The sequence below is a fragment of the Peromyscus maniculatus genome, chromosome 19, assembly GCF_049852395.1.
Source record: "Peromyscus maniculatus bairdii isolate BWxNUB_F1_BW_parent chromosome 19, HU_Pman_BW_mat_3.1, whole genome shotgun sequence".
NCBI lineage: Eukaryota > Metazoa > Chordata > Mammalia > Rodentia > Cricetidae > Peromyscus > Peromyscus maniculatus.
Window position 1 is genome coordinate 44,434,575 of NC_134870.1, and position 27,046 is coordinate 44,461,620.

Sequence of the window (27,046 nt, forward strand, 5' to 3'; positions counted from 1 at the left end):
GCACTGAGCCCGCACCTAGAAGATACATTGCGGACAGAAAAAGGACCACAAACAAGCCGGAGACCTCACGTCAAAAAAATAAATTTTAAAAAGTGTGTGTGTGTGTGTGTGTGTGTGTGTGTGTGTGTGTGTGTGTGTGTGTGTGTGTGTGTGTGTGTCAGAGCGGGCGTCGGTGCTGGAGAGGCGGAGACGCACCGGGGTGTCCGCGGGTCCAGCCCAGTTTGAACTTCCTTCTTCCCGCTCCGCTCCCCTCCATTCCCTTGGCCTGATCTCGCCTTCTCCTCTTCCTCCTGCCCTTCCCTCTCCCCTCCTCTCCTGCCTCTCCTTCCCTCTCCCTCCTCTCCTTTCCTCTCCCTCCTCTCCCCTCCTCTCCCTCCTCTCCTCTCCTTTCCTCTCCCTCCTCTCCTCTTCGCTCCTCTTCTTTCCTCACCCCTCTTCTCTGCTCTCCTCTTCCTTTCCTTTCTCTCTCTCCTCCCTCCCTCCCTCCCTCTCCCCCACTCCCTTCTTTCCTTCTGTCTCTCCATACACGCGCGCGGGTACACACACACACATAGACACACACACACACACGCACACGCACACGCACACACGAACGCACACACTTGTATTTGGTGCTGTCGTAAAACCCACGTGTCCAGCCAGGGGACTGCCAGAGCAGAGCCGAAGCGCCGAAGCGACCGAGCGCAGCTGCCCGAGGCGGCTCGGTCCCGAGTCCTCCAGCGCTCCCGCGCTCTCAGCGGAGCTGCTCTTGCGCCCTCCGCGGGCCTCGGCGGGCCTCGGCGTCTTTTGCTGGCATCCCGGGAGGGTTCCAGGCGGCGGGGTCTCTAAGACCCTCCACCTCCTCCGCCTTGGGGTCATGTAGCTCGCCCGGGGCTCCCACTCTCCGCTCGTGCATCGACACGGCCTCCGGAACGCAGGCACGCTAGCACTGGCCGCTGCTCTCGGTTCCCAGGTACGGCGGGGCTGGATTAGGGTGACGAGTCGTGGGCCCCTCGCACCGAAAGGTTGGAGGTCTGGGGCAGGGGGCGGGGGGCGAGACTGTCCCGCCTCCCGGCGCCTGGGGCCAGCGCGGCTCCAGCGCTGCGCCACTTCGCCTGGGGTTGGCTCCAAGGCGCTGGCTGAGGGCGGGGGCGACGTCCTGCCTTGGAGTTGTGCCGGAAAAGCGCCAGGTCTTGGGGGGTCCCAGTTTATCAGGGTAGGAGCCGGGTTCGCAGGCTGCGAGGCAGCGCCCGGTGCCCGCAGCCACCTCTGCGCCGCACCGCGGCTTGCGAGTAAACTTTGCGCCCGGGCGGAGTTGGGAAGCTGGGGCCGCGGCCGCGGGCGGTGCTGCCGGAGCCGTGTGGGACTCTCGTGCTCCACCCAGGTCCCCGCGGTCCTCCCGCACACCCCTCTAGTCCAGGCCAGGGTCTCTCTCGCTCACGCCGCGCTCCTCCCTGCTCTCCTCTGCTCCCCCTCCCCAGCTCGAGGCGTCGGACATGCTGAAGCCGGGGGACCCCGGTGGCTCGGCCTTCCTCAAAGTGGACCCAGCCTACCTGCAGCACTGGCAGCAACTCTTCCCGCACGGAGGCGGCGGCGGCCCGCTCAAAGGCAGCGGGACCGCGCTTCCCCTCGGCGCGCCCCAACCCCTGCAGCCGCCGCCGCCGCCGCCGCCTCCGCCTCCGCCGCCTCCCGAGCGCGCCGAGCCTCCTCCGGACGGCCTGCGGCCGCGGCCCGCCTCGCTCTCGTCCGTCTCGTCCACCCCGGCTCCCTCCTCCACCTCCGCCTCTTCTGCCTCCTCCTGTGCAGCCGCCGCCGCCGCCGCCGCTGCCGCCGCCGCGCTGGCGGGTCTCTCGGCCTTGCCGGTGGCGCAGATGCCGGTGTTCGCGCCCCTAGCTGCTGCTGCGGTGGCCGCGGAGCCGCTGCCCCCCAAGGACCTGTGCCTGGGCGCCTCCACGGGCCCTGGGCCCGCTAAGTGCGGTGGCGGCGGCGGTGGCGGCGGCGCGGGGGACAGCCGGGGCGTCCCGCGTTTCCGCTGCAGCGCCGAGGAGCTGGACTATTACCTGTACGGCCAGCAGCGCATGGAAATCATCCCGCTCAACCAGCACACCAGCGACCCCAACAACCGTACGTAGCCGCAGCCCAAGCTCGCCCGCTCTGCCCCGGCGAGGGCGACAGCAGGCAAGGGTGGAGGAGGCGGGTGGGGTCCCAGGAGAATGACACGGGTGAAGGGTGTGTGTGTGTGTGGGGGGGGGATCTTGGTCCAAGGCGCTGTCCCCCGCCACCCAGATCACTGTAGCAAAACTTTTCTGGCATCTGAGAAGGAACGGGTGCCCGGGTGTCACCTCGGGCTTCTGCCCCTCCGCTCTCTTCGGACCCTGCTTCACAGCCACAAGACTTTACCACCCCTGTGGCCCTCCGCCCTCCTGCCGCCCAGTGTTCCGGGACAGGCGGGTACTGGCCGCTGGCGGCCGGGATTGCAAGGGTGGACCCAGCCTGCCCTGATCGGGACGAGGGAGGGACTCTCCCGGTTTCCGAGGAAGCATGGACACCAGGGTTTGCTTCTCGGTCTTTATTCCAATCTTCGGAGTTAACGGTGGCAGTTCATTTTTGGGCCCCGTGAATGTCGAAGAGTTTTCTTTTCTTTTTCTTTTACTTTTCTGTTTTTTGTAGCAGTGGGTCAGTTTTTTTTCCTGCAGGTAGGTATTAAAAGTAAGCTACTATTTATTTAGAAGCTAAAGAAGGGGGGGGGCTCACTAAATGAGAAGAAAATTTCCGATGTCAGGACAGTGTCGTTCTTTGCGGATCCCGCCTTCTCCAGCAATCCTTGATCCTGCAAATGTTTGCAATCCATCTTGCTTTATTTGTTTAAACAGAAAAAAAAATTTAAGTTAATATTGATGGCAATTTCATTAAAAAAAAATTACCTCTTTTTTCAAGTAAGCGGTGGAGTGACTGGCTACATATCAGAACTTCCCAAGCTTTCTGTAGTCACAATTCCAAACGCTTGTCCTGAGCACAGTTGTATTCTGGTGTTTTGAAACAAAATCCTCGATGAAGGATCAAGAATGTGTTTTGATGTGCATCTGCACTCCTTGGTAATTTCAAAAGTTATGATAGATTAACTTCACCTAGGGTTTTGACATATGTGTTAACTTTCCGAAAACTTCCGACCGAACCGTAAAGCAACTGAGTGAGAGTCACATTGAGAGCAGCATATATCCATCGGTTTTCTTCAATCCATTCTTCATTTGGCTTCTGTATAAGAAAAGTAGATATTGACTATTTGCTTCTATTCTATTTTAATAAGTTGCCCCCTGCAGAATGCCTATCACACTATAAACTTCTTGACTTCTTACCAAAACAAAATAATATAATTAGAATAGTAATTTAAAGTTTCCTAGGCTGTTGTTTTTGATAAACAACAAACAAACAAACAAAACAATGGGTATTATTAGCCTCATAACTGGGGCTTATCACTCTTCTTGAAATAGTTATTGCGATGGAGACAGCAATTGCTAACCAAAGAAGCAATACTGTTTACCATTTCCTTTCTAGCGTCTCATGGTAAAATAGTGTTTTAAGACAGGAGATGCAATTCCATTTTTTTTTTTTTTTGGTGCTGCATTTAAAAAGACTCGTGTATTTTTGGGTTTCAGAACATTTTATAAAATTGCTTTGTCCTAATCGTGTTCAAAGATGTGTGTTTCCTCGTGAATTTCTTCCAGATGTTGTCTTACAACCAGTACTTTTTAAGTGTGAAATAGAAAACTTGGCAGTAGTTCTTACTGCTAAGCGAAATATAATCATTGTAGATTGGGAAGACCTTATCAAGCTTGCAGTTACTTCTCTATATGAAATCTGGGTTGGAAAAGATACTAACCCTGGCTTTGTGTTGTGCTATGTATGATTTTTACAACGCAGCAGTGAGATCTAACATGTTTTCACTAGAGAAAACACCCACCAATCAGAGAAAGGATCAGGACTGATTACTAATTGACATATGTGTATAAACCAGTTTGTTATCTAGATAGCTTCCCCCACCTTGTGTAAGAGAGAATGATTTGTGGTTTTATTTATTCCCATTTTGTTCATCGTCTGGTATCCTCTTTTGAGTCAAATGGAATTGATTCAGTGTTCAAAGTGTAGGAGACAAGACAGAAGCAAGTTAGACTGGTACACTTCACTTTGCTTGCTAATTAAAGGGACGGTTGGGAGAAAAACAGAAAGGGAACCGTAGCTCTGGGTAACGAGAAAACGGCCCCTGGTCGGGGGCAAGTAAACTTGGGACTCTTAAAGCCACACGCTGTGTGGTGTGTTTTAAAGATGAGCAGTGAATGGGTTTAATCTAACTAGGCGTTTCCAACAAACCCGAAATGCAAAGACTTAAAACTTGCCAGGGGCTTGGGGTGTTGGTATTTTGGTCCCTGAAAGGCTGAAAACAAAAGCTTCCTCTCATTTGTGTTCCGTGCAGGGAGGGGTGAGAAGAAGAGGCGGGGTGGGGGTGGGGGAGTGAAGGAAGTCATTTTAATTCCTCAGGTGTAGATTTCCTTAGCTTTCTTTCTTTTTTCTTCTGCCATTTCTCTCTAAAAATTTCGTGATCATTTAGCATAGCATCATTTTGTGACTTTGTGTTAAAAGAGTGTCAAGTCAGTTCTCGTTTTTTTCTTACTAGGCCAAAAAAAAAAAAATCTCTTCATTTCTTACCTTCCTTTTGCCTGTGATTAGTAACGCACACCACCACTGTTCAGCCACACCTTGAGACCCTGTTGGCATGTATGGCAGATGCCACAGCGAATAAACTTGTAGCTCTTTCCTGTCAGATTTTCAAACACACGGAACACAAATTAGCCCAAGTGAGCTCCTTCAGTAGGTTCCTATCATTGAACTGCCCGCAAGTGATTGAGGTACACTTTCCACCAAAGCTCTCAAGGCTCAGCCGCTGCCACTCCCTCCCTTAAAAGTCAAGGGCTGTGTCTTGCAATACACACACAGCCCTTTCTTGTTGCTGGGCTGCCTGATCCCTGGGGCTGCATCCCTGTGGCCTCTTCTCAAATTCTGGGTAGCTGATGTGTTTCCTGAGACCCCCGTCAGTACTCCTGGAGGATAGTGAGAGGTCGTTACTGGGCATGCCCGGAGTATGTGCACAGAGTCCTAGTCATCTCAGCAGAGTTAACTTTTCATAATCTTTTTTTTTGTGAAGACAGTTGGCTTCCTACTGAGAAGGAGGCTGGAAATGAACCTGTTCTGATGTCTAGGCATAGACTTGGGTCACCCTACACCTTCTCAGTGTTGGGGTGCTGCTCTCTGACCCTTCGAATTTAGAAAAGCACTGCCCGTGCAGGGAACCGTTTTGGGGGGACCATGGCCGTGGAAGCAGGGTTGCAGGCTTCATTGGTGGCAGTGCCACAATGAAGGGACTGAGAATTGGGAAGGATTGGTGTGTGGGGGGCTGCAGGAGGCTGTACGGTGTGTGTGTGTGTGTGTGTGTGTGTGTGTGTGTGTGTGTGTGTGTGTGTGTGTGTGTGTAGTGTGTGTGAAACTGGGGAGTGTCGTGGGTTCTGACTTTATCCTAATCTCTCCTCATTTCTTTGTTGGGGGGTACTTCTTGAGAACCTGCCAGCGGGATCTTAGTGCCAAGGAGACACACCCTCTGCTCCACTCCCGTCCAGCGAATCTGGTTGTTAACGACCAGCAAGCAATTTATTATAGATTTCAGACCTGGTCCCCAGGGGGGGAGGACTTCAGTGTTGGTGTGCCGGCTTTTTATATTGTTCTATTTTTCTTTTTCTCACGTGTTATGTGCAGGCCCAGCCCCACCTCGTAACACACATGATTTAGCTATTTTACATCATTCTTTATCCAGAGCCCTGAAACTGAACATAGAGCCATATATTAGATTGAGGTTAGAAGAGGTGGCGACTGTTTATTTAAGGTGATAAAATGGTCCATCAGCAGTAATCTCCATCGATATGTGCCACCAGGAGATGAAGGATGAGGGGACAAGCCACAATTAATTGCCCTATAGTTTTGTAGGAGAGAGTGGAGCCAGCCCAGACCCTCTTCGATCTCCTCTCGCAGCTCCTATTCATCATCTCCGCCTTGTATATGGCGGCCTCGCAGGGGCAGAGGGCGGCCAGGTTTATCTCTGTGCAATATTCTCTCACCCTCACACCCTGGCGCTCTCATTTAATTTATTAATACAGTCACCAGGAGACAAATAAAATCCACGTTTTCTCCCTCCCTCCCTCTTTCCCTCCCTCTTTGTCTCTTTCATTGGTCCCTGGGCCAAGGCGGCAGTCTAGGCTGAGAAAGCCCCGGGTTTCTGCGTGTTGCCGGCGGCCAGAATCCCCAGAGCATCCCTGTGAGCTGGGCTGCCACAATGGACTTTTCTTCCTGGTGGCTGCTTGGTTTCTGGTCCGCCTAGACTTGCTTTGGGGTGGGTGAGGATGACTGAGGCTAGGCGATTCTCTATTTTAAGGAGTCCATTGCAATGGGTGTCCATTACGGCTGGGTCTTCCGAATATATTGGCAGTCGCCACCCCTGGGAGCCCTTCGTAGCTAGAAGCTGGGTAAGGCTTTTAAACCGAATCCTTTGGAGGCAAAGACACCCAGTCTCGGCACACCGGAAAGCAGGGCGTGATGGAGCCCTGGGGAGCAACTCAGAGTGGCCCGCATGCCGGGCTGCCCTAGGACCCTCAGTTCACTTTACTCTCCCCTGGGAGCTTTGGACTCTGGGTTGCCAGAAGGTGGCACTCCCGGGACCGATCAATGCATCCCGGCCCCTCAGGGCTTGGCCTACTGGACTGAGGACTGCGACCCTGTCTGCTGCCGCCAAGAAGGATTTACAGCCTGAGCGAGACCTGCTCAGCAGGCTTCCAAGTTACTCTGTGGTTTGCTCAACAGAAGGCTGTGAGTGCAGGAGGGACTTTGCACAGTGAAAGCCTAGTGTGGAGGTACTCCTGGGCCAAGCTTTGTGGGTAGAGCCCTACCGGCACCCATACTTGTTTCTCAGATCTTCAGCAGACAGCAAAAAAAAAAAAAAAAAAAAAAAAAAAAAACAACAACAACCCTGAAGTGCTTTATATTTCACCGTTCCTAGAATTAGAAGTGAAATGTTAGAAAATAGATCCATTGCCTGTTTTGCTAGCAGGTTCATTTAAAGTGGTAAAAATAGTGCATGCACTTGAAAACAACAACAAAAACTGAGAGCATTCTCACCATAAGAAAGATGTGAAAAACAAGAGTGAAGGATCTCTCTCCACTCAAAAGGCCTGCTTTGGCCTTCTGAGGTCAGTAGGTGGGCAAGCCTGTAACCCACAGCCTCCCTCTTCCCTTGCTCATGGACCCTAGCCTAGGCAAATGGGCTCTAAGGGAGACCTAGATTGCTATAATTCTCTACTCTTGTGAATAATAATTGTAAACTTGTACAAAAATCCCTGGTTTTTAAAGGCCTGGAATGCGGTGTGGGGAGAGGTTTGAAGATCTAGCTGGCTTTTCCTTCAAACCTTTTTATGTGTGTGTTTGTGGCTCACTGGCTAGAAAATACTATGCGTGCCAACTTGTGACTATTTGTCAATCCTGAGAAAAAAGTTACTTGTTCAAAACTTCCCCAGGCTCCTCTGGGACTCTGAGACAGGTTAGATATAAATATTTTCAGTCCAAGAGAGATTTTGTGTGGTAAAAATGTTGGAGACTGTACATAACTTTATTTTGATGGCAATTGGTCAACTTTTCTGGGAGGAATATTTTTACATTTTTATTAAGACTCATATTAAGTGAACTAATTATCATGGACTTGACTTGGCTGCTTTTCAGTGAATTTAGGATATAGTCTTCTAGAATTGGGGGGGGGGGTGTCCCAGTTTTCCAATACTCTACAAAAAAATGCTACTTTTAAAGTATGCTGTAGAGAAAAATGAAACCTAACAAGTTGAAGTGGGATTGAGACATGAGTTATCTGCCATTCATTCCAAATACTATTGAAGTGTGCTTCTTGTCTGTGGGGTAGTGGCTGGAGTTAATTGCTTCTAATCTGTTTATTCACATAGATGACATGATGCTCCAGGTAGACAAGGGGGAAGTTGATAGAATTTTTGGCATAGGCTATTAAGCTGTGAGTAGTGAATTTTTTTTTTTTTTTTTTTTTTTTTTTTTTTTTTTTTTTTTTTTTTGGCTTCTCACTCTTAATTGAATGAACCAGAAAGGAATTATCAGTTAAGCATTTCCTGGGGGTGATTTATATTTATTTTCATGGGCACATTGCCTTTTTTATTGTCATTTTTTTAAAAGCTATTTTTTTTTGCTTAGGTGGTGAAAAGTCATTTTAACACGTCTGCCAAGTCAGACACATTAAAAATTATGGACAGTGGCTATGTATTTCCCTATTGTTATTATACTTTAGCTTCTTCAAGCTCAAGAGTGTGTGGAGAGAGAGAGAGAGAGAGAGAGAGAGAGAGAGAGAGAGAGAGAGAGAGAGAGACCTATCCCTGTAACTCTATAACTCAATCATGCCAGAGTTCTTTTCGTGGCCCCCAAATGGTTACATCAGTAAACTCTTTCAATTCTATTGATTGAGTCATGAGTTGGTATATAAAATTCTCCTGGCTTTCATTAGTCTTTCAGAATCTCTGCCTTTGAAGGCTTCAGGGTCAGGCTGACTGAGATGTGAATCTTTTTACTGTCTCTTTCTAGTTTCTTGGCCCTTCCTTGGTCCTATTTCTGTGCCCCTGAAATGTCTTGCTTTGTCTACAAAATGGGAATCGTGGTACTTAGATACTAGAGTGGCAGCTTGCTGCAAGGCAAAGGCAGGACACACAGAAGACATTCAGGGATGACATTTTTTTGTCATTTTTGTTTCTACAATATCTTGATTTTGTTGTTTGTTGTTCACAAGTGAAAGTTGGAGAGTCTGAGTGAAATACACGTGTTTCTGAATGGCTGACTTGTGAGTGAGTGGCAGTGTGCTCTCATCTGGGCCGTTGGGTCAAAAGTGGAGTCTTGAAGAGTCCTCACATTAGCCTGTGCTGCTGGCAGGGAGTGAGTGTCTTTGTGTTAAGGAAGGCATACCTGCAGAAACAAGATGTTGCTTCTTATAGAAGGCTTGAGGACAGCTGCTGAGAAGTTGCAGCCAGCAGGTCTCCTCACTCCTTGAGGAATCTTAGCTGGAGCAGAGTGGCCGCTTATTGAGGAGAGGACACAGCTGACTGGAACCACCTCCGGTGGGATAGGATGCTCACATATCCAACCACTGTTATCAAGCAGTTGGCATGCCAAGTGTTCTGGCTCCATTCTGGGTTGTGATTGAATGTTCCTTGTGGAAAATTCTTCACTGATTTGCTTTGTCACAAGTATCTGGGGGTGGTTGTGCAGTTTCAGCACAGATCTGGCACATTTGGAGTGATCTACAAGGGCTAGCTGCCATGAAGGCAAGGGGCAGATGCCAACAAGCCCCGAGGGCAATTTAGGTACCCTGATGCCTGGCTCTTACCATCTCCACCAGTACAGGAGTACCAAGTGCTTCGGGCAGTGCCACAGGGCTCAGCTGCAAGAGGACTCTGAGGGTCCCCCAGGGAGGCTGGACTCAGGAGGCAGAATTGCCCAGGCGGGGGTCCTCTGAGCAAGCTAGCCGCACCAGGGAGCAGACACAGCGGCTCCGCCAGGCCCATTAATAACCCTTAGGCTCTGCGATTCCGACAGCAGGATTGCTGAAAGCCTAGCTTCTTGTGTCTGCCTGGCCCTTTCCGCCCAGTTGGAATCAAACGACACTGGGTGCTCTGGAGAGGCACGCCTGGAGGGTAGGAATCCCCTTGCGAGCTGTCTGCCCTGGGCCAAGTTAGGAGCAGCTTCGGCAACAGCTTCACTTAATGAGACAATCACATTTAACTAGGGCCCAGTCTTCCAGCCTGCTCATTGAGTCATTATCCCGATCATTAAAGACCCTTTACCCTGATTCTTAAGCTTCCTATTTGGTTTGGCCTCTGGGGATAGCTTGCGCGTACAATCGCTACTGATACCCACACTCATGCCCCAGTTCCTACTTATCCTTGATGGCTGGAGTCCCTGGAGTGGGCGCTGGACAGAGACTGGGACCGTAACGGGGATTGGTGCTTGTGCTCAGGCGGTAGACTAGGAAGCTGCGGAGTCCAACGTTTGTACCTGTCACTCCCGCTTTGATAGCCCAAGAGCTGAACCAAACACTCAGGCGACTATCTGAGATAACCGGTTGGACAAGAGACAGACTTCTTGAGGATGCAAGGATAACCACACCCTGAAACGCTGGGGTAGGGAGAAGGCGCACGAGCCTGAGCCGGTGAGGGTTAGAGAGAGAAGCTGAAATGCAGGCAACCTGGGCCGGAAGCAAAAGGCGCGAGCGTTAGGAACCTGGAAAGCATACCCATCCAAACCCAACCCTGAAGCCTTGCGTTGAACCCAGCCGACAAAGTTGAGTGTTGCAAATTCCCAGGGTGTGGTGCGAGTTCGCTTCCGACCTCCTATGGTCTTAGAAGCCCTTCTGGTGTCCCCCTCCTCAACAGGTGGTTTACCTGCTGCAGTTTAGGGAGTTTACCCGAGGGTCGTCCTCCCACCCCTAGACAAAAGATCAGGTTAACACGCTCCTTTCCCTCCTTCTCCGGTGTCTCCCACAGGTTGCGACATGTGCGCGGACAACCGCAACGGGGAGTGTCCCATGCACGGGCCACTGCACTCGCTGCGCCGGCTTGTGGGCACCAGCAGCGCTGCGGCCGCGGCACCCCCGCCGGAGCTGCCCGAGTGGTTGCGGGACCTGCCGCGGGAGGTGTGCCTGTGCACGAGCACCGTGCCCGGCCTGGCGTACGGCATCTGTGCGGCGCAAAGGATCCAGCAGGGCACTTGGATTGGGCCCTTCCAGGGCGTGCTCCTGCCACCGGAGAAAGTGCAGACCGGCGCGGTGAGGAACACGCAGCACCTCTGGGAGGTAAGCTGACCTAAGCTGAACGCCTTGCCACGCAGCCTTGGCGGAAGCCCGCGGATGTATCGGGGGACTAAGTTCCCCTGTCCTGTGGAGGGCTGGCTTCTGAAGTTCTTGCAGTGGGGACGTTGGTAGAGCGTGGCTTGCCACAGGGCCTGGGGGCTGCAGAAGTCAGAGCCACCTTAACTCGCCTGAGAAGGATTAGCACCCCTCCCCCATCCCCATCTTGAAGATAAGAGGAAAACAGCCTAGGTGCAGGAAGAGTTACAATTGTAGCCAGGGGACCTTAATGCTAGGTTCCCCGCTCTTCTCACAGGTCTCTGTGCCTGGAGCAACAGAAGCCGAGGGGGGCAGTCAGGGTGATTTTCTCAGATGAAAACAAGTTTGTGGTGATAAGGTAAAGTGCTTGCCTGCCTCCTAAGACACCCCTGGGCTTGGTCCTCTGTGTCACTGTACTGGAAAGATGGTGAACACCTGTAATCCCAGCACTGGGGAGGTGCAGGTAAGAAAGTCAGAAGTTCAAGGTCACCCTAGCCTACACAGCAAGTTTGGGGCCAGTTCTAGGTCATCTAAAACTTTTTTTTTTTTTTTTTTTTTTTGGTAAATGTTGAATATGAGAGACCAAAAATACGTTCTAGAGCTTTGAAAGTACTCAAACCCCTTCATGAATTATATTATAAATCAAAACTTAAAAAAGTTTCTCTTCTGGAAAAGTAAAATTATACAACTTTCAACAAAGGAGATCATTAAAACATGAGAAAAGCACGTTTTGGTATAAGTTGATCCCAGCTATTATTTAGAAATACCATATCTGAAGAATTCTTATCAGAGCTTCCTGCTCGATTATTGAGGTCCACTCCTGAAAGAGGATTATAATTAGATCATCCTTTGACTGGTCTTAGCTTTCTCACCCCATGGAAAACTAGTTATGAAATACTAGATACTAGAGGCCATAACCGTAAAGGCTGTAAATCTGCAGCCAGGTGAACTGATGGAGGAGGAGCCACCAGAAAGGTAAGATTCTTAATTGTCAGGGCCTTATTGTTCATGTGGACTCTAGAGCTCCAGTATAGAGCTATTTCAGCAACGGCGTGCTTCCTGGTTACATATGGCTCAATGGCTTGCCAATGTGATCATTTTTTGTGGGGAGCTGTTCCAATTCACTACATAAAACTTACAACATTTAATAATCCACTTACATATTTACTGAGCTCCCTTTGGCCAGCTTCATATTGGGCCCTGGAGATAGGGCTGTGGCAAACAGAGTTACTGTCCAGAACCCTCACGTGACTACTGGGGTCAGGGGGCTGAGGCCTGTGTTTGCAAAGTCTCCCTTGATGGAGAATGACCACAGGAGCTTGCAGCCCAGCAGCCCAAGGTGAGGACAGGGCCGTCCATGAGCCGCCTGCGCTATAGTTATCCAGGGAGCTTCCAGTTCCCTTATCACTCACTCCTAAACAGTTGCTGGAAAGCAGTTGAACATGTCTGTCTCTCCGGATGGAATCCCTGAGCAAGGGGGGAAGGGTGGGCATATTTATGTCACCGAATGAGACTTTCCTTAAAAAGCAAAACAAAACAAAAGACACAAAAACAACAGTAAAAATTCAGAAATTCAACGTCTAAAAGAGGCAGGCGGAAGTGGCTTGGCAGGAAACCTTATGGAAGCAAAAGTTAGAGCCAGTGCTTAGCCGCTCTGACGGGCAGAGGGAATGAAAGCATCTGGTTCTTCCTAGTTGGTTTTTGTTGTTGTTCTTTTTGTTTCTCGATAATTCAGTTGTAACCTCCAGTGTGGTTTCAAGTTTAGAAAGTCCGTCCAGGAATCCACGCACTCTTCATGCTTCAGTGGCGTTATTAAGGCCTCTAATATCCCATTGTTAAAGGTCCACCGAAGCTTCCCAGGGAAACCCACAAAGTAGTTGTGTGTGTACAGATTTATTCTATCTGAAAATGTGAAAGCGATCTGATCCCGCCCTCTGAGGCTTGTCTATTTTTAGACTTTAGAGGACAAAGCCATAAATATGGAAAAAAGAATCCCATAGTTCATTTTTTTTTTTTCCTAGAAGGCTTTGAATGATTGCGATGTTGGCAAGAAGCCACTACACATACAGGCTTCAACAATACATAATAACATGAAAAACTACGGAACTTTTTTGTTACACTTTTGATTATTACATGATGAAGGAAAAACTCTGTCGTAATTATGACTGATTTTTTTTTGACACTTCCATAGATTTAAAGTGAGTTTCACCTTTTGTTTGGGGTATGTGAGTTGGATATATTAGGAAGATATATTAGTGCTTGGCATTAACCGACCTACTAGGTTTGTGCTTGAATGATCTATAGGCTCCTACTCCTAGTTCAGAACATAATTAATCTATTTTTTATCATCCCTCTCTAACAATAATTAGAATGACATACATTTGGGGGACTGGAGGGATATTGAAATTTCAACCATGTAAAACGTCTCCTGAGAGATGGTAAAAAATGTTTCTGACTGGGGTAATTTAGTGGCAGTGACTATTTGTGGTGACAGAACACTTTTTAAAATAGGGTATAGACTTTTATTAGTACGATTACTTTTAAGATATGAAGTATGAGTGGCTGGGAATGTAGGTCGGTTATCAGAGTGCTTATCCAGCATGTATCATAGCCTTGGTTTGATCCCCAGCACTGCGTAAAACTAGGCATTTTGTGGGAGATGGAGAAGGTTCAGGCATTCAAGGTCAGCCTCAGCTACATAGGAGTTTTGAGGACAGCCTAGGCTATTTGAGACCCTGTCTTAACAAAACAAAATAGTAAAAAAATGAATAAATTATGATTTAAAAATTTAAGCATCATGATTTATGAGACACAATTATTTGAATCAAATCACTTTCAATAATAGGAAATATTAAATTGCCCTTTAAATTTTAGACTCTAAATTTGCAATCTATCCCGAAAAAGTTTAATCATTGTTTATATCAGATAGAGTTCGTGATTGGGCTGCACTATAGATCTTCACAGGAAAGGCTTTGCAATAACATTTTAATGACTCACAAAATAGTTATTCCCTTAAATATTATTTTAGACATCTTCTTGGATATCTGGGTGACCTAAGTCAGATTTTGACATGAATCATGGTTCTTTCGTTTTAAAAGTCAGCTGTAATCATTATTCTTCTCAGTATTTTTTTGAGTCATTTGTTGAAGGAATGTTTTGGTATTCAGAGTTCAATTCTTAGGTCCTGCTAGCTCTTACCAGGCTTGCTTGTCTTCGTTTCAGTACAATAAATGGGTTGCTGATTTCCCTGTTACTGTTTCCAAGTGAATGGTGGGTTTTTGTTTCAGTTTACAGTTCATCGTATGGTTGGTTCTGCTTCCATACTTTATGGTGCACATGGAGGTTTATGATGCAAACAAATAGATTCACACTTAGTTGCTCCTTTTGATGATTCATAAAAAGCTTCATTCATAGAAGAACTTTCAGATGTATGATGTGCATTACCATGGAGAATTTGTAAGCATGCTGTCACTTTCTAGGTTAACCATTTTCATTATGTATATTTCCAATGATTCAAAATGCAGCAACTTAAAGACATTAAGCACCATTGCACACTTCAGCATGATTTGAGTCTTTAGGTATTTATGAGGAGAGATTTTCTTTTCTTCAGTTCTCCCCCACCCCCACTTCCCTCCGCTAATGATCTAAGGTTATTAACTTTTTTTTCCAGTTTAAAGAGATTAGCAATAAAAAAAAATAAAAACCCCAAATTACTCTTTTTTTTTCCAGTTGGCCAGTTTCTTTTAGGATTATAATTTTAATATGTTTTGAAAAATAACAACTTTAGATCCTTTAAAACAAAAACATTACAGCGAACACTAAGCAGCCCTTCAGTTACATACATTGATTCTCACAAGACCTGGACACAGGCTTTAGTTCTATTTAGATGTTCTGGGCAGAAATCTTTCTGACCATTCAGTGAAAACAGACTCTTTCTCAGCAGTGAGGGCTCAGAGATGGAAGTGAGATAACTTTATCCTAATGTGTTTTCTGATGAAGAAGTGAAAAGGCACATTTGATTCCAACATTTATGAAAACATTATCTTGGTTATTAATGTGTTCTCTTTTCCCTTGAGAGAAATTAATCTAGTTGTATATGGTTTCCTCTTTCTGCCTAACATCAGAATTTAATATGACTAGACCTGAGGAATGCACACAGTGTATACTTAAGATTCTGCTGGAATAAAATACAGAAGTTTAAAATAAAGTTACAATCTAAGATAAGCTAGAATTATACCTTTCAACTCAAGGTCTGTTTTGACAAGAAATCTTAGCAACAATGACAAAATAAATTGTACCCATTTTCAACTTAATTCCCCCCCCACCCTACCCCCCGCTAATTGAGATAATGTAGTGGTTCATTAGGATTACAGTCAAGGTGCTAGAGGGGAATTTAATTTTAAACAACCCGCCTCCCCCTTTGCTTGAGTAAGTCTGACGCTTTCATTTTCACTTCATGCTAGTGAAGGATTAGCTGTTTTTTCAGAAAACTCAAAAAAGATAGCGTAACCTGGGCTTTTTTGTGGTTTGATTTTGTGCCATAATATTTTAGACACAATAAGAGTTCTGCTTAAAGTAAACGGTCTAATTTTTAATCATTACCATTTAGCTTAAGTCAAAAAATATTAGTGAAAACCAATATTAAACATATATTTCATGCTGCTAAATGTTTATATTTCAAAACCATCATAGGTAATTGGTACCAGAAGGAAATGGATTGTTTTTATTTTTTTAACGTGCTGTGTATGTTTTTTATAAATGACTCTATCAGATATATACATATACACACATACATACATATATATTTAGGTGTGAAAAATAATTTTGAATCAATACTTTTATATTAAGTTAAAAATCACTTAAAATTGTTCAGTGATACTATTGTACCTGTAAATGCCATATTTTGTGTTACACACTGTCTCATATTGGCCCGATTCACAAGACACCATGGGAAGACAGGTTCTATAAATTTTGTGGCTGTCACGTTACAATGAAGTGAAAATCGTATTTTCAGCAATTTATCATTTAGTATACCACTCCACCTATCAATTTAGTTGTAAGTAAGTCAAGTTCACAAAATTCAACTAATTTCTTCCTTAAAAATAAACTACTGCTATGTCCTTGTTGTGTTTCCAATCATGCATCCTAACAGCTGGCATACCTCCCTGGTTTTGCCTCATTTGATTTGAAGATGTCTTTTATAGTGGTGCCCATTTGATAGAGTGAGAGAGTTTTGTAGTTTTACGTAAACTGTAAAACCATCTGCTGCCTCTTGGAATGGTTTCCAGCATTGTGTTAAGAAATCAAAGATGTAATACTTCATGTTGGCCCTGACAGAGTCTCTTTAAAGTCACAGCCCTTTAGGTTGAGGCCTCAGATTCTCCTTGATTTTCCAAATCCCTAAAAGACTGAGCTTAAAAAACAAAACTTTAAAAACCTATTTGGAAATCCTCGCATTGGCGAGGTTTCATCTAAACATGCATTTGACATGGTGTATGTGTTAGGAGTAAGTACCTTATAAAGCTGATGTATTCTGTGCATGCAGGACTATTTTTTTCATTTTATTTACTATTTGGAAATTGGCTTTTTTACTGACAGCATTTTGTCCATGGGAAGAAAAAATTCACAGGTATTTCTTGCCCCTAAACGGCATTATCTTCTTCTGTCACATATTATTTTTTATTTCTTTGCCTTAGTAGCAGAATGTAGAAAGTAAAATGGGAATCTTAGAGGTTGCTCTGAAGATGGAATCTGTCTTCCCCATCACACAGCATGCCAGCAGGTGATCTGATGGAAACATTCTCCTCAGAAACTGACAGGGATGCCAGCTCATTCCCCTGTGCAAATTACAGCAATTTTAATTGTTTGTGGAGAAGCAATGTTTCACCTTAGAGTCACAGACAGTGGTGGTGTGGTTTTGTGGGTTAGACACTTTCGATCCAGTGGGAAATCCTGCACCTTATTTAGCTGGGGAATTATTCTCGCAGTAGGGAGGTCCTCTTTTCTCCAGCAATGCCTGTGAGACGTTGGTGCCGTGCAGATGTTCCGAAGGCAGTTGTATATAAAATAGGAGCCTGCCTCTCTTTTGCTTTCTTTCTGTTTCAGAACCATATATGCTCCAAGATTTCATGCATTCAGACATTCCCTGTGTATTTACACAAGAAACACAGACTCTGGTGTAAGTACTTAGCAATAAAGCCGGAGAAGCCAGGTCCCCCGTATCCTTTTCCTGGTGAGCGTTTACCACCTCGCTCAGATAAGTTACAGAATTCCATTATCCAAATTGTTACACATGTGTGACAGAGGTTGACCTTTTGTCATGTCAGTCCTCTTTGTGCAGGCCCCAGGCTCCAGCCTAATGGCTCAAACCCTGATTTACTCACTGTAATAAGGGCAGGAGGTCAAGCTTGTCGGCTGCCTGTTCGTACTCTTCTCGGAGCCAGGCTGAAGGCTGTTAACACAAAGCTTTTCAAAGTGAATTTACAAGCAGCACCACTGACAGAGGCCAATCAGTGCACCATAAATGTCAGGTTAGTGAGACTGAGCAGTAAGTAAGGCACTGACAGTACACTATTGGCCGGAATCAATTGGCCAAGGATTAACCAAGACGAGTAATCTATGTGCGGAGGTCTTAGGGGAGAAGGGTGCTGAGTGTGCAGCCTGGCTTTCCAGGTGGACGCGGGAGATCCACCTGTTAGTGGGCGAGTGAGGATTGGGGCGGCAGACATTGACGTTAGCACAACCAGGAGCATCCTCACTGGCGGGATTCACTATTTGGGAGATTAGCGTGGGGTGGAGCCTCCAGACTCTGAGACTTGGTGGTTAAAAAAAAAAACAAAACCAAACTGACCCAGCCTTAGGCAGAAAGGAGAGAGAAACTGTCGTGATATGGGCTATCAGAGGTTCCCACTGTGTTACAGTTCCATTCGTTACAAGGTCATTCATTCAGATTCCAAAACTGTAATGGATTTCATAAATGCGCCGACATGAACACGCCCTGCTCATTTGCTCCTGGTGAGGCTCCTCCGGAGCCTGGAACTTTTGTGGAAGTCACTAATGAGTGATCACGGCTTGAGGGTCTGAATATCCATGAGATGTGGTTTCCCTACCAGACGGAATGTTTTTATCATTTTGTGTCCTGACAGCCCAGACAACAATTCATTGAGCTCTGAAGACATCAGCATTAAAATGGAGGAATCCATTAAAATGCCCTATGCAAGGATTTATAAATTAGGCGATTTCCTTGATTATTGCAATCATTTACAACATTGATTGTTCCAGTGTGGTATAGACAGATTTTAGCAATGATCATTGACAGCAAGCACATTGTCTGATATCTATAGCTGCTGATCACTAAAGTAGGTCACTGTGCCCCCCGCCCTGCTCTTCCTGCTCTCAAGGTCAGGCAGACTTGCTAGGAAGCTTCAATTATCTCCGGGAGAGACCCACCTAGGCTGCAAGAGGTAGAGCAGGTTGTTTTCAAGGTTACAGAGTTGTCCATTTATTAAATTATTTTCAAGACACCATCACAGTGTGTTGTTTAGCCTAACCTGACACTCACTCCTCCTACCTCAGCCTCCTGACTTCATACCATTAGTTTTAGATTTTAATCTGTTTTAGAGAGGGGATTGAAACCACCCATATGAATCAGATCAGCCGCCTGCGTCTTTGATATGATGCCCATTTCAAAGGAAATAATATTTGCAAATTGCAGCTGTAAAGTATTTGTTTGACTAAAGATCTGAACGTCAATAATGGGTTTTATTTGTTGGTCCTCAGACTTCTAATTATCCAATAGATATATCGTAGAGTTGCTGGGTTTTAGGTCAATTAATCCTGGAAGGTATAATAAAGATGTTGTTACAAAGTGTGAAATGCTCAAAATGCAGCAGATTTTTCTATACAAGCGTGCACACGAGTTCACTGGTGCTTAATCACTAACCACAAACCACAAGTTGCTTTTATTCGTGAAGTATCAGTGATGGGCAAGCCAAATGTGTCTATGGGGCTTCATCCAATGAAAGCTAGCTGTGTGGTTTCTGCTTAGTACGAAATAACCGACTTTAGGACATTTGCTTTTAATCATCATTTTTCTCTTTTGAAACATTAACACAAACCAAGGCTTGTAAAATAATAACTTCTGAAAAAAATATCTGACACTGCTGGACTTAGAAAAAAGGGAGGGAGGGGGGCTTGATTTTTTTTTTTGTCCTGATTGTGAATGCATAACATTTTTATGTCAGAGTAGTTCTTTATTTTAAAAGGAGCAATGTTACATTTCAAAGAGCTAAGGAAATTGGTGGCACTTTCTGTTTATTTGCCTGTTAAGTCAGAAGTTCATTTTCATTTCAGTCAGCTGGAAAACTCACTGCTTTTAACTTTGGTGAAAAGGCAACATTTTCACTGCAGTGCCTTGGCTTTATCTCCTTATTTTCACTTAAATAAAATTTCCCCCATAGCGTTTCTGGTTTCTGTCTAGTATTAAAAAAGCAATGTGACCTGCCCTGTCTCGGGTGAACTGTGAATGAGGCGCTCGGTGTTTTAAATGATTCTCTCAGGGCCCCCCATACTATTATTATTTAATAAACCATAATCTACAGTGTGCAACTGTGAAATGATGTCATGGGATTTAAGCTCATTTTATTAAAATGAACAGTGTTTTTTACTCTGTGATTATTTTAGATTAAAGCTGCCTCCAATAATGAAGTGTCTTCTTTAGAAACACCCAGTGTAATCTAATTCAGTAGAAACTTCTTAAGTGCTTCTTAATTGGAATCAAATTAAATGCAATCAAGGCAGGTTTTCAGCATCTTGTAAAGCACCAGAAGCTTTTTAGCCTGCTTGGGAACAGTAATGTTTATCACAAAGGGGCAGTGCTAAGTCTTCTGTCTATCCACAATGACAACAGAGGAGTAGGCAGCCCCCAAACCCTGTAGATTTTCATTTAGGATACAGTGTTTTTGGAACCTGGGATGTAAAATATATACACATAGATAGAAAGTGACCTAAAAACAATCACACTACTAAGGGAAGCATCAGCCCATTGTGATACAATGTTTCACTCCAGTGATCTACAAAAGGGAAAGGTCTCATTATTAAGTTTTAAGATAGTGTACATAGATTTTTCTATTAAAAGTAATTAATGCACATCATAAGAATTCAAATGATATAAAACCACAAACAGCAACGATGGCTTTCATCATGGCCTCTGAGGGAGGGCTAAGTATGAGAATACACATTTATTCTATGGAACCACTGTTTTAGAAAGGGATGTTTGCAGGATGGCCTTGATACCTCAAACAACGTTTTTACAGCAGCACACGAACAGGACTGTTCCCACCGGCTTCTCGGCAAATGGTTCAGTTGGGTTCTCAGTGAGCAGGTTTTGATTGTGGGTCTAGTCTCACGCTCCCATGGCTGTACCTTGTGAGAAAATTTAGTTAACAGTCTGCAGACCCGTTGATATTACAGAAATGCTTCTGAGGTTTAAATATGTTCTATAGCTCACGTCCTTAATAAAACCAGAGGCCCTTTCAAGGCGTCTGGGGAGACTGTAGTGGTCCTTCACGGAGGGGAGAGATCTATATCCAAAGGTATCAAGATGCTTTGAAATGCCTTTTTAAAATATGAGGAGTTGAATTTATACAGCTGTGTTAGGCCTGAGAGAGACCACTTAATCTCTCCCTGTGTGCTAATTAGAATAATAGCTTAGTGCTTTACAGAGAGGAGAAAATATGACTTTCATGCAACAATGCAGAATTTCTCTCACTTTCAGTTGTATTTTAGCAGTAAATTTCGTCTCTAGTACATTCTACATACATATAAAGTCGTTTGGGCCTGGTCAGGGAAAAAGGTCAGAGGATGGTACCTTTGAATAAAAATGGCTTTATGGAGCCATCACTTCATGTATTCATATACACCAATAAAGTTTTCTAAAGAATTTTATTATTTACCTGTGAAAACAAAAAAAAATCATATACACTAGACCACAATGTGCATCTTGGATTTAATTACTTATAACAAAATCAGGTTTAAATAATACTTCAATGCAATGTTCAAGCTTGCTCACAAGGTAAGCATTATGTACTGAAGAGATATAACACACAACGTAGACAATTTTTAAATTGCTAGATGGCGTTTGCTCTTTTTATTTCATATTTTTTACTTTTAAAATTAATGCATGTTATTATGCATATTTTGATGTGTCATGTGATGTTTTGATACATGTATACATTTGTCACGTTCAAATTAGGGTAGTATATCTATGACCTCCGACATTTATCATTTACTTCCAATGAAAATGCTCAATATGCTTCTAGTTGTTTTGGAGTATATAGTCCAATGAGATCATCTAAGCTATCCAGTTGTGAAACAGAACACTGGAACATATTGTTCCCACTTGTCTGTAAGTCAGTCCATCACGGACATCTCCCTATCCCACCCACCAAAGGAAAATGAGTTCATGTTTAGAACTCTGTTTCTACTAGAGGGTAATCAGGATGCAGATACTGGGAACATACAGAACACGTGTTCTGGACATACATAGTTTCAGGAACTCAGTGTCCTCCCAGCAATGAGCCAGCTTGAATATGAAATGCGGTGGGAACGGCTTAGTGACATCCGGATCACAAGGAAACCCCAAGGTGCAAAGGCTGCTTGGCCATGGACCTCAGGTCAGGGGCAATTCATTAGGTGGCTTGGCACTGGTATTGAGTTCTGAATACATCTCAATACCCAGCACACTGTTACTTGTCAATAAATATTAAATAACAGATCATCCCAGGGGCACATTGGCCACTGCCTATAAAAATATGCATGCCGCTGTGTATCAGTAAATACGGACCCAGCAGCAGCACATTGTACAGATCCCATCAGTGCTGACCATAGACAAAAACAATAACTCCAAGTGACAATCTGTAGCTAGAAATTTTGAATAAAAATTCTAAATGCCAAAGCACATTATAGAGAGCAAAAAGTTGGACTAAAATCAATATTTTTTCTAATATATATGTATCTCATAAATAATTTTGATTATAGTACTTGCAATCTTTACTTTGATGTGGTGATATATTGTGTACTCTAATAAAATTTACCTGAAGATCAGAGAAGCAGAGCAAGTCACAGCTACCTCCTGTTATCTCACCAACTCCTCAGCCTGAAAGAGCCTCTAGTTCCTGTCTCCACATGCCTTATATATCTTTCTCTGCCCAGCCATCACTTCCTGAGATTAAAGGCACGTGTGTTTCACAAGCAAAGACATGAGATCTCAAGTGCTGGGATTAAGGTGTGCGCTACCACTTCCTGACTCTGTTTCTCTCCTAGACTGTGAATCAATTCGCATGTAGTCCAGGGTGGCTTTGAACTCACAGAGATCCAGACAGATCTCTGCCTCCCGAGTGCTAAGATTCAAGGTGTGTGCCACCGCTTCTGGCCTCTATGTTTAATCTAATGGCTTGTTCTGTCCTCTGATCTTCAGGCAGCGTTTATTAAGGTACACAATAGATCACCAGACTTTGATGGTAAACCAAGCAGACAATCAAAGTATGTCTCAGCTGGGCCAGCAAGATGGCTCAGCAGTTTAAATCCCTTGCTACCAAGCCTGACCAGGCCATCTACGTTCTACCCCTGGGACCTACATGATGGAAGGAGAGAACCACCTCCTGGAAGTTTTCCTCTGACCACCATGCATGTGCCCCCCCCCCCCAGAGTCTAATTTAAAAACATCTCAAGTGGTCCAGCCTCCACCCTGACCCAGGAGCCCAGCTGCTTGCAGCACTATCTGTGTTCTGTGGGTTGGGTGTCCACTCCGAATCTCAGATCACTGGCTAACCTTTGGCAAAATTATTAGCAAACAAATACCAAGAAGAATAATCCAGCATACACTTGCCATCCTAGAACTTGGGAGGCAGAAGCAGGAGGATTGTCACAAATTCAACACCAGCCTGGTCTGCCTAGTAAATCCTGGGCCAGTCAGAGCTATGTAGCAAGATGCTGTCTCACGGGCGTCAATATAGGGGCTGGAGAGAGAACTCAGTCCACAGAGTGCTTGCTGCACAACTTGGGGGACCTCAGTTTGATTCTCCAGCACCCACGTAAAAAGCCGGATTTGGTGGTGCACACCTCTAATTCCAGTGCTGAGGAGGTGGATAGGAGGATTTGCGGGACAGGAGCTCACTGGCTGGCCAGCCTGGCCTCATCAGAGAGCCCCAGGTCTGTCTGAAAAGAATGAGACTTGAGCTTGACCTCTGGCCTTACACACACACACACCAAATAATAATAATAATAATAATAATAATAATAATAATAATAATAATAATGTGTGGAGCCAAGTGTGGTGACACACACCTATATTTCTAACACTCCCTGAGGCCGGAAGATTTTTTGAGTTCAAGACAAACCTGAGTTAGCTAGAAAGACCCTGTCTTTAAACCAATAAAAGAAACCACGTGTACTACGTATAGACTACTACACCATGCTTTTGAGCACTAGTTAAGGCGAGAAGTCTTATGTCAGGTGCATTTAAAACCTGGAGCTTCCAGTGACTTTAAGGTACGTCAGAACTTCTCAGACTCCTATCGCTAGAGCAGGGGTTCTCAAACTTCCCAATGCTGAGACTCTTTAACACAGCTCCCCATGGTTTTTGGTGACCCCCACCCCCCAACACAGACTTATCTTTGTTACTACTTCATAACGGCAATCTTGCTACGGCTATGAATTGTAATGTCAATATCTGATTTGCAGGAGGTCTGGTCATGTGCCTCCTGTGAAAGGGTCACTTAACCCCCAGAGAGGTCACGACCCCCAGATTGGGAACCAGTGCACTAGAGTCCAGCGACTCTAAGAATCTCCAGGAGCAGGGAGCCAAGCACCATTCAGTCTGGGGCACCAAACGTATGTGCCTCAGCAGCTCGGGATTAGGGGCCAGGGATTCGCTTTCCAAACAGGTGTTCTAGAACTGGGATTAAAAATCAAAATTCCAGGCTTGACCTTCCCATGCCTTGTGACTGCCGCCTTTCTTGCTTGCTTGCTCCTTGTCTCTGGTACTCTCACTCTCTCTCACCAGCCTTTTTTTCTCTGCTTTAATTTCATGTCTGGTCTGGTCCTATCCTGGGTACATTCTACACCCCCCCCTTCTTTATCCCTCCTACACTATGGCTACTCCACTTTGGATCATCTCATTCTCCCTCACCACCTGCTCCCACCCCCGATGTAGCAGGTAGGAGGAGAGTCAGAAGGAAAATGATAGATGGTAAAGATTACAGAACAATCTCATCGAAGCCAAATGACCTCCCTTGACCTGCATCTTTTCTGTGTTTTGAATCTCTCTATGGCTAGGCAGAAGGAAGCAGTGAGAAGGGTGGGTATCGTTACACCGTGCCGACTGCAGAGTGTAATTACCTCCTAAGTAATCCAGGTGTGCTGCGGGAGGAGGTGCCCACCAGAAGGCATTCAGTGTGTCCAGCTCTCTCTGGGTCTGATCTGTGTAGCATGTCCAGGACGCTGCCGTATACCCCCCAGTTCCCAGCAGTGGCCCATCCAGTTACACTGTCCTTTCTGCGTCTCCTGCCAGATTCTTCTAGGAAGTCCTGTATCATAGAGAGAGGCCATATGCTTCTTGCAATTTGCAGCCTGGAATTTTCTATATGCCAACTTTATCTACTGGTTGACTGTTGTTTCTCCCATCTTCCTCCTTGGCTTCCCATTGCTGCCCTGCTGAGAGGTATTCTAAGTCCACGGCCTGTTCTGACACCCAGAGAGCTCACTGGTCCTCATTATTTTGTTATTCATTCATTATGAAGGCTGTCTGACTCTATCCCCGCCCCCGCCTTTTTCTTTCCCTCTCCTCCCTTTCTTTCTTTTTTCTTTTTTGTTTGTTTTTTGAGAGAAGGTTTCTCTGTGTAGTTTTGGTGCCTGTCCTGGATCTCGCTCTGTAGACCAGGCTGGCCTCAGACTCACAGAGATCTGCCTGGCTCTGCTCCCGAGTGCTGGGATTAAAGGCGTGCGCCACCACCTCCCTTTCTTTGAAGCAGGGTCTCTCTATGTATTCCTGGCTGGCCTAGAACTCCATAGATAGACCATGCTGGCCTTGAACTCAGAGATCCCTCTGACTGTACCTCCCAGTGGTGGTATTAAAGCTGTGTTCCAGGATTGGAGAGATGGCTCAGGGGTTAGGAACACTGACTGCTCTTCCAGAGGACCCAGGTTCAATTCCCAGCACTCATATAGCAGCTCACAACTGTCTGTAACTCCAAGATCTGGCTCCCTCACATAGACAGACATGCAGGCAAAGCACCAATGCAAATAAAATAAAAATAAATGAATTACTAAAAAGAATGGAAAAGAAAGCCATGTTCTACCACACCTAGCCACTTATTCCACTTATATCCTTTATGCTCAAAAGCTTGTGGGACATCACCTCTTGTCCTGACGTTGTTTCAAATTGAGTTCACAAACTGCCCCTGCCTGAGAGCTTCTGAAATGCGCATCTCTTCATCTTTATTTTACAGTCCTTTCAGCCTATGAGTTCAAATTTCTGGAGTTAATGTAATGACTTTTTTTTTTTTTTGTCAGATATTTGTAACAGCAACAACAGAGTACTTAGCACTCAGCTCACTTAGTAACTGCTTTTGATCTGAAAGCAGTCCTGTGGGTTACCGTATTTGATCTAAAGCCATATGCCAGGCACTCTGCTAAGAGTCTCACAGGTATTCGTTTGTCATGCTAAGTTCAAACCCAAGGCTTTGTGCATGTTCATTAAGTTGTCCACTATGACGCTACATCCCCAGATCTACGAGGGTTGCCTTCATTGATCCTCAGAATAACCCAATGAGTTAAGGATGCCTGAGTCCTTTTTCAGATAATGAAATTTCCAGGCAAAGGCCAAGAAGTGAGATGCTTTGCTGAGGGTTAGATGGATCAAAGGGAGGATTTTTCCTTAGCCATAGCAGAGTCCTTGATATTGTTGCTTTTTGCTGCCTGCTGTCTATTCGCTGTCTGACTTAAACTCCCAAGAAGCTGTGGGGCCACCGTTTCTGCCACAGGCTTCACCATCTCACTGACCCTGATCTCTGGGTCTGAATATGATCTCTCCCTTCTTGGTAGAAAACTGCAGTGGTTTCTTAGATGCTGTCCATTCCAAATTTCATCGAGAACCCTCCCCTCACAAGGCCCATGGCATAGTTAGTAAACGTTGTGTTCCAGAATAATAGTCTCCAAATTATGTTCTCTGAATTACGTCTTATGAAGTGGTAGGAGAATGGGCAACTTCAGTAGGCAGTACGCAGGGGAGAACTTTCTGGGGCTCCCAGAGGAAGAAGAGCCAACTTCCTGCTACCATCGGCTGGGAAGGAGGGAGAGTATGATCTGGAGGTCACACGTGGGAAATCCAGGGAGAATGGGGACTGGGAGGAAGGAGGCTCCTGGACAGGGTTAGCTGTCAGTGGGCTCCATTGCCTTTGCAAAACTTACTCTGTTCCCTCACTTAGCTCTCTCATTTGAGCTAATTCAATAGCTCCTGCTCTTTCCCGGGGTCTTGCTGATTCCCACCGAATTGATCTTACCTAGTCATTCCTTCATGGAAAAAAATGTGGTCTCTTCTCGTTCTGGTCAGTTCATTTCACGTCTTTTACTTCTTAAGAGGCTCGCCTCTCAAGAATCTCACTCAGCATTCTTTTCTCCTCCACTATGGCCTTCACGATGTTGCGGTTCTGCTTTGTGGCCCTGCTAGTGCTTGTAGCCTCAGGTCCTTTGGTGAGCTCATGCTTGGCACAGACTTTTTACTTTCTAAATTTGCCTAGATTTAAAAGTAAGGTGGCAACCAAGGAGAGCTGTGATGTAAGAAGGAATACAGTCTTGTTGCTAGGCAGGACAACCAGTATGTTTAAAGCCAGGCGAGTTTGGAGGAGCACGGTGAGAGGTAAGGTTGAGGAAGCCAGGCTCTGAGCAGTTGGATGGCAAAGACTTTGCATTTCGTTTGGAGTGAAGTCGATTTTGAGTGGGGTGCTGACATGGGCTGACCTGTTTTCAAAAGACCACTTGGATGTGGGCTGGAGCATCTTTTTATTGGAGGGCCAGCATAGTTGC

General features: G+C 45.5%; 1 protein-coding gene across 2 annotated transcripts in view; it reads left to right on the plus strand.

Annotated features, from left to right (window-relative positions):
• Positions 1-811: 811 nt before the first annotated feature.
• Prdm6 (PR/SET domain 6) overlaps positions 812-27,046 on the plus strand; it is a 105,136-nt gene continuing 78,901 nt past the window's right edge. For both annotated transcript variants that reach the window (XM_076555251.1, XM_006987488.4), the window contains exons 1-3: positions 812-952; positions 1,461-2,103; positions 10,623-10,930. In XM_076555251.1, coding sequence (XP_076411366.1) covers positions 1,476-2,103; positions 10,623-10,930 — 936 coding nt within the window. In that variant the 5' untranslated portion in view covers positions 812-952; positions 1,461-1,475. The remainder of the gene's footprint in view (positions 953-1,460; positions 2,104-10,622; positions 10,931-27,046) is intronic.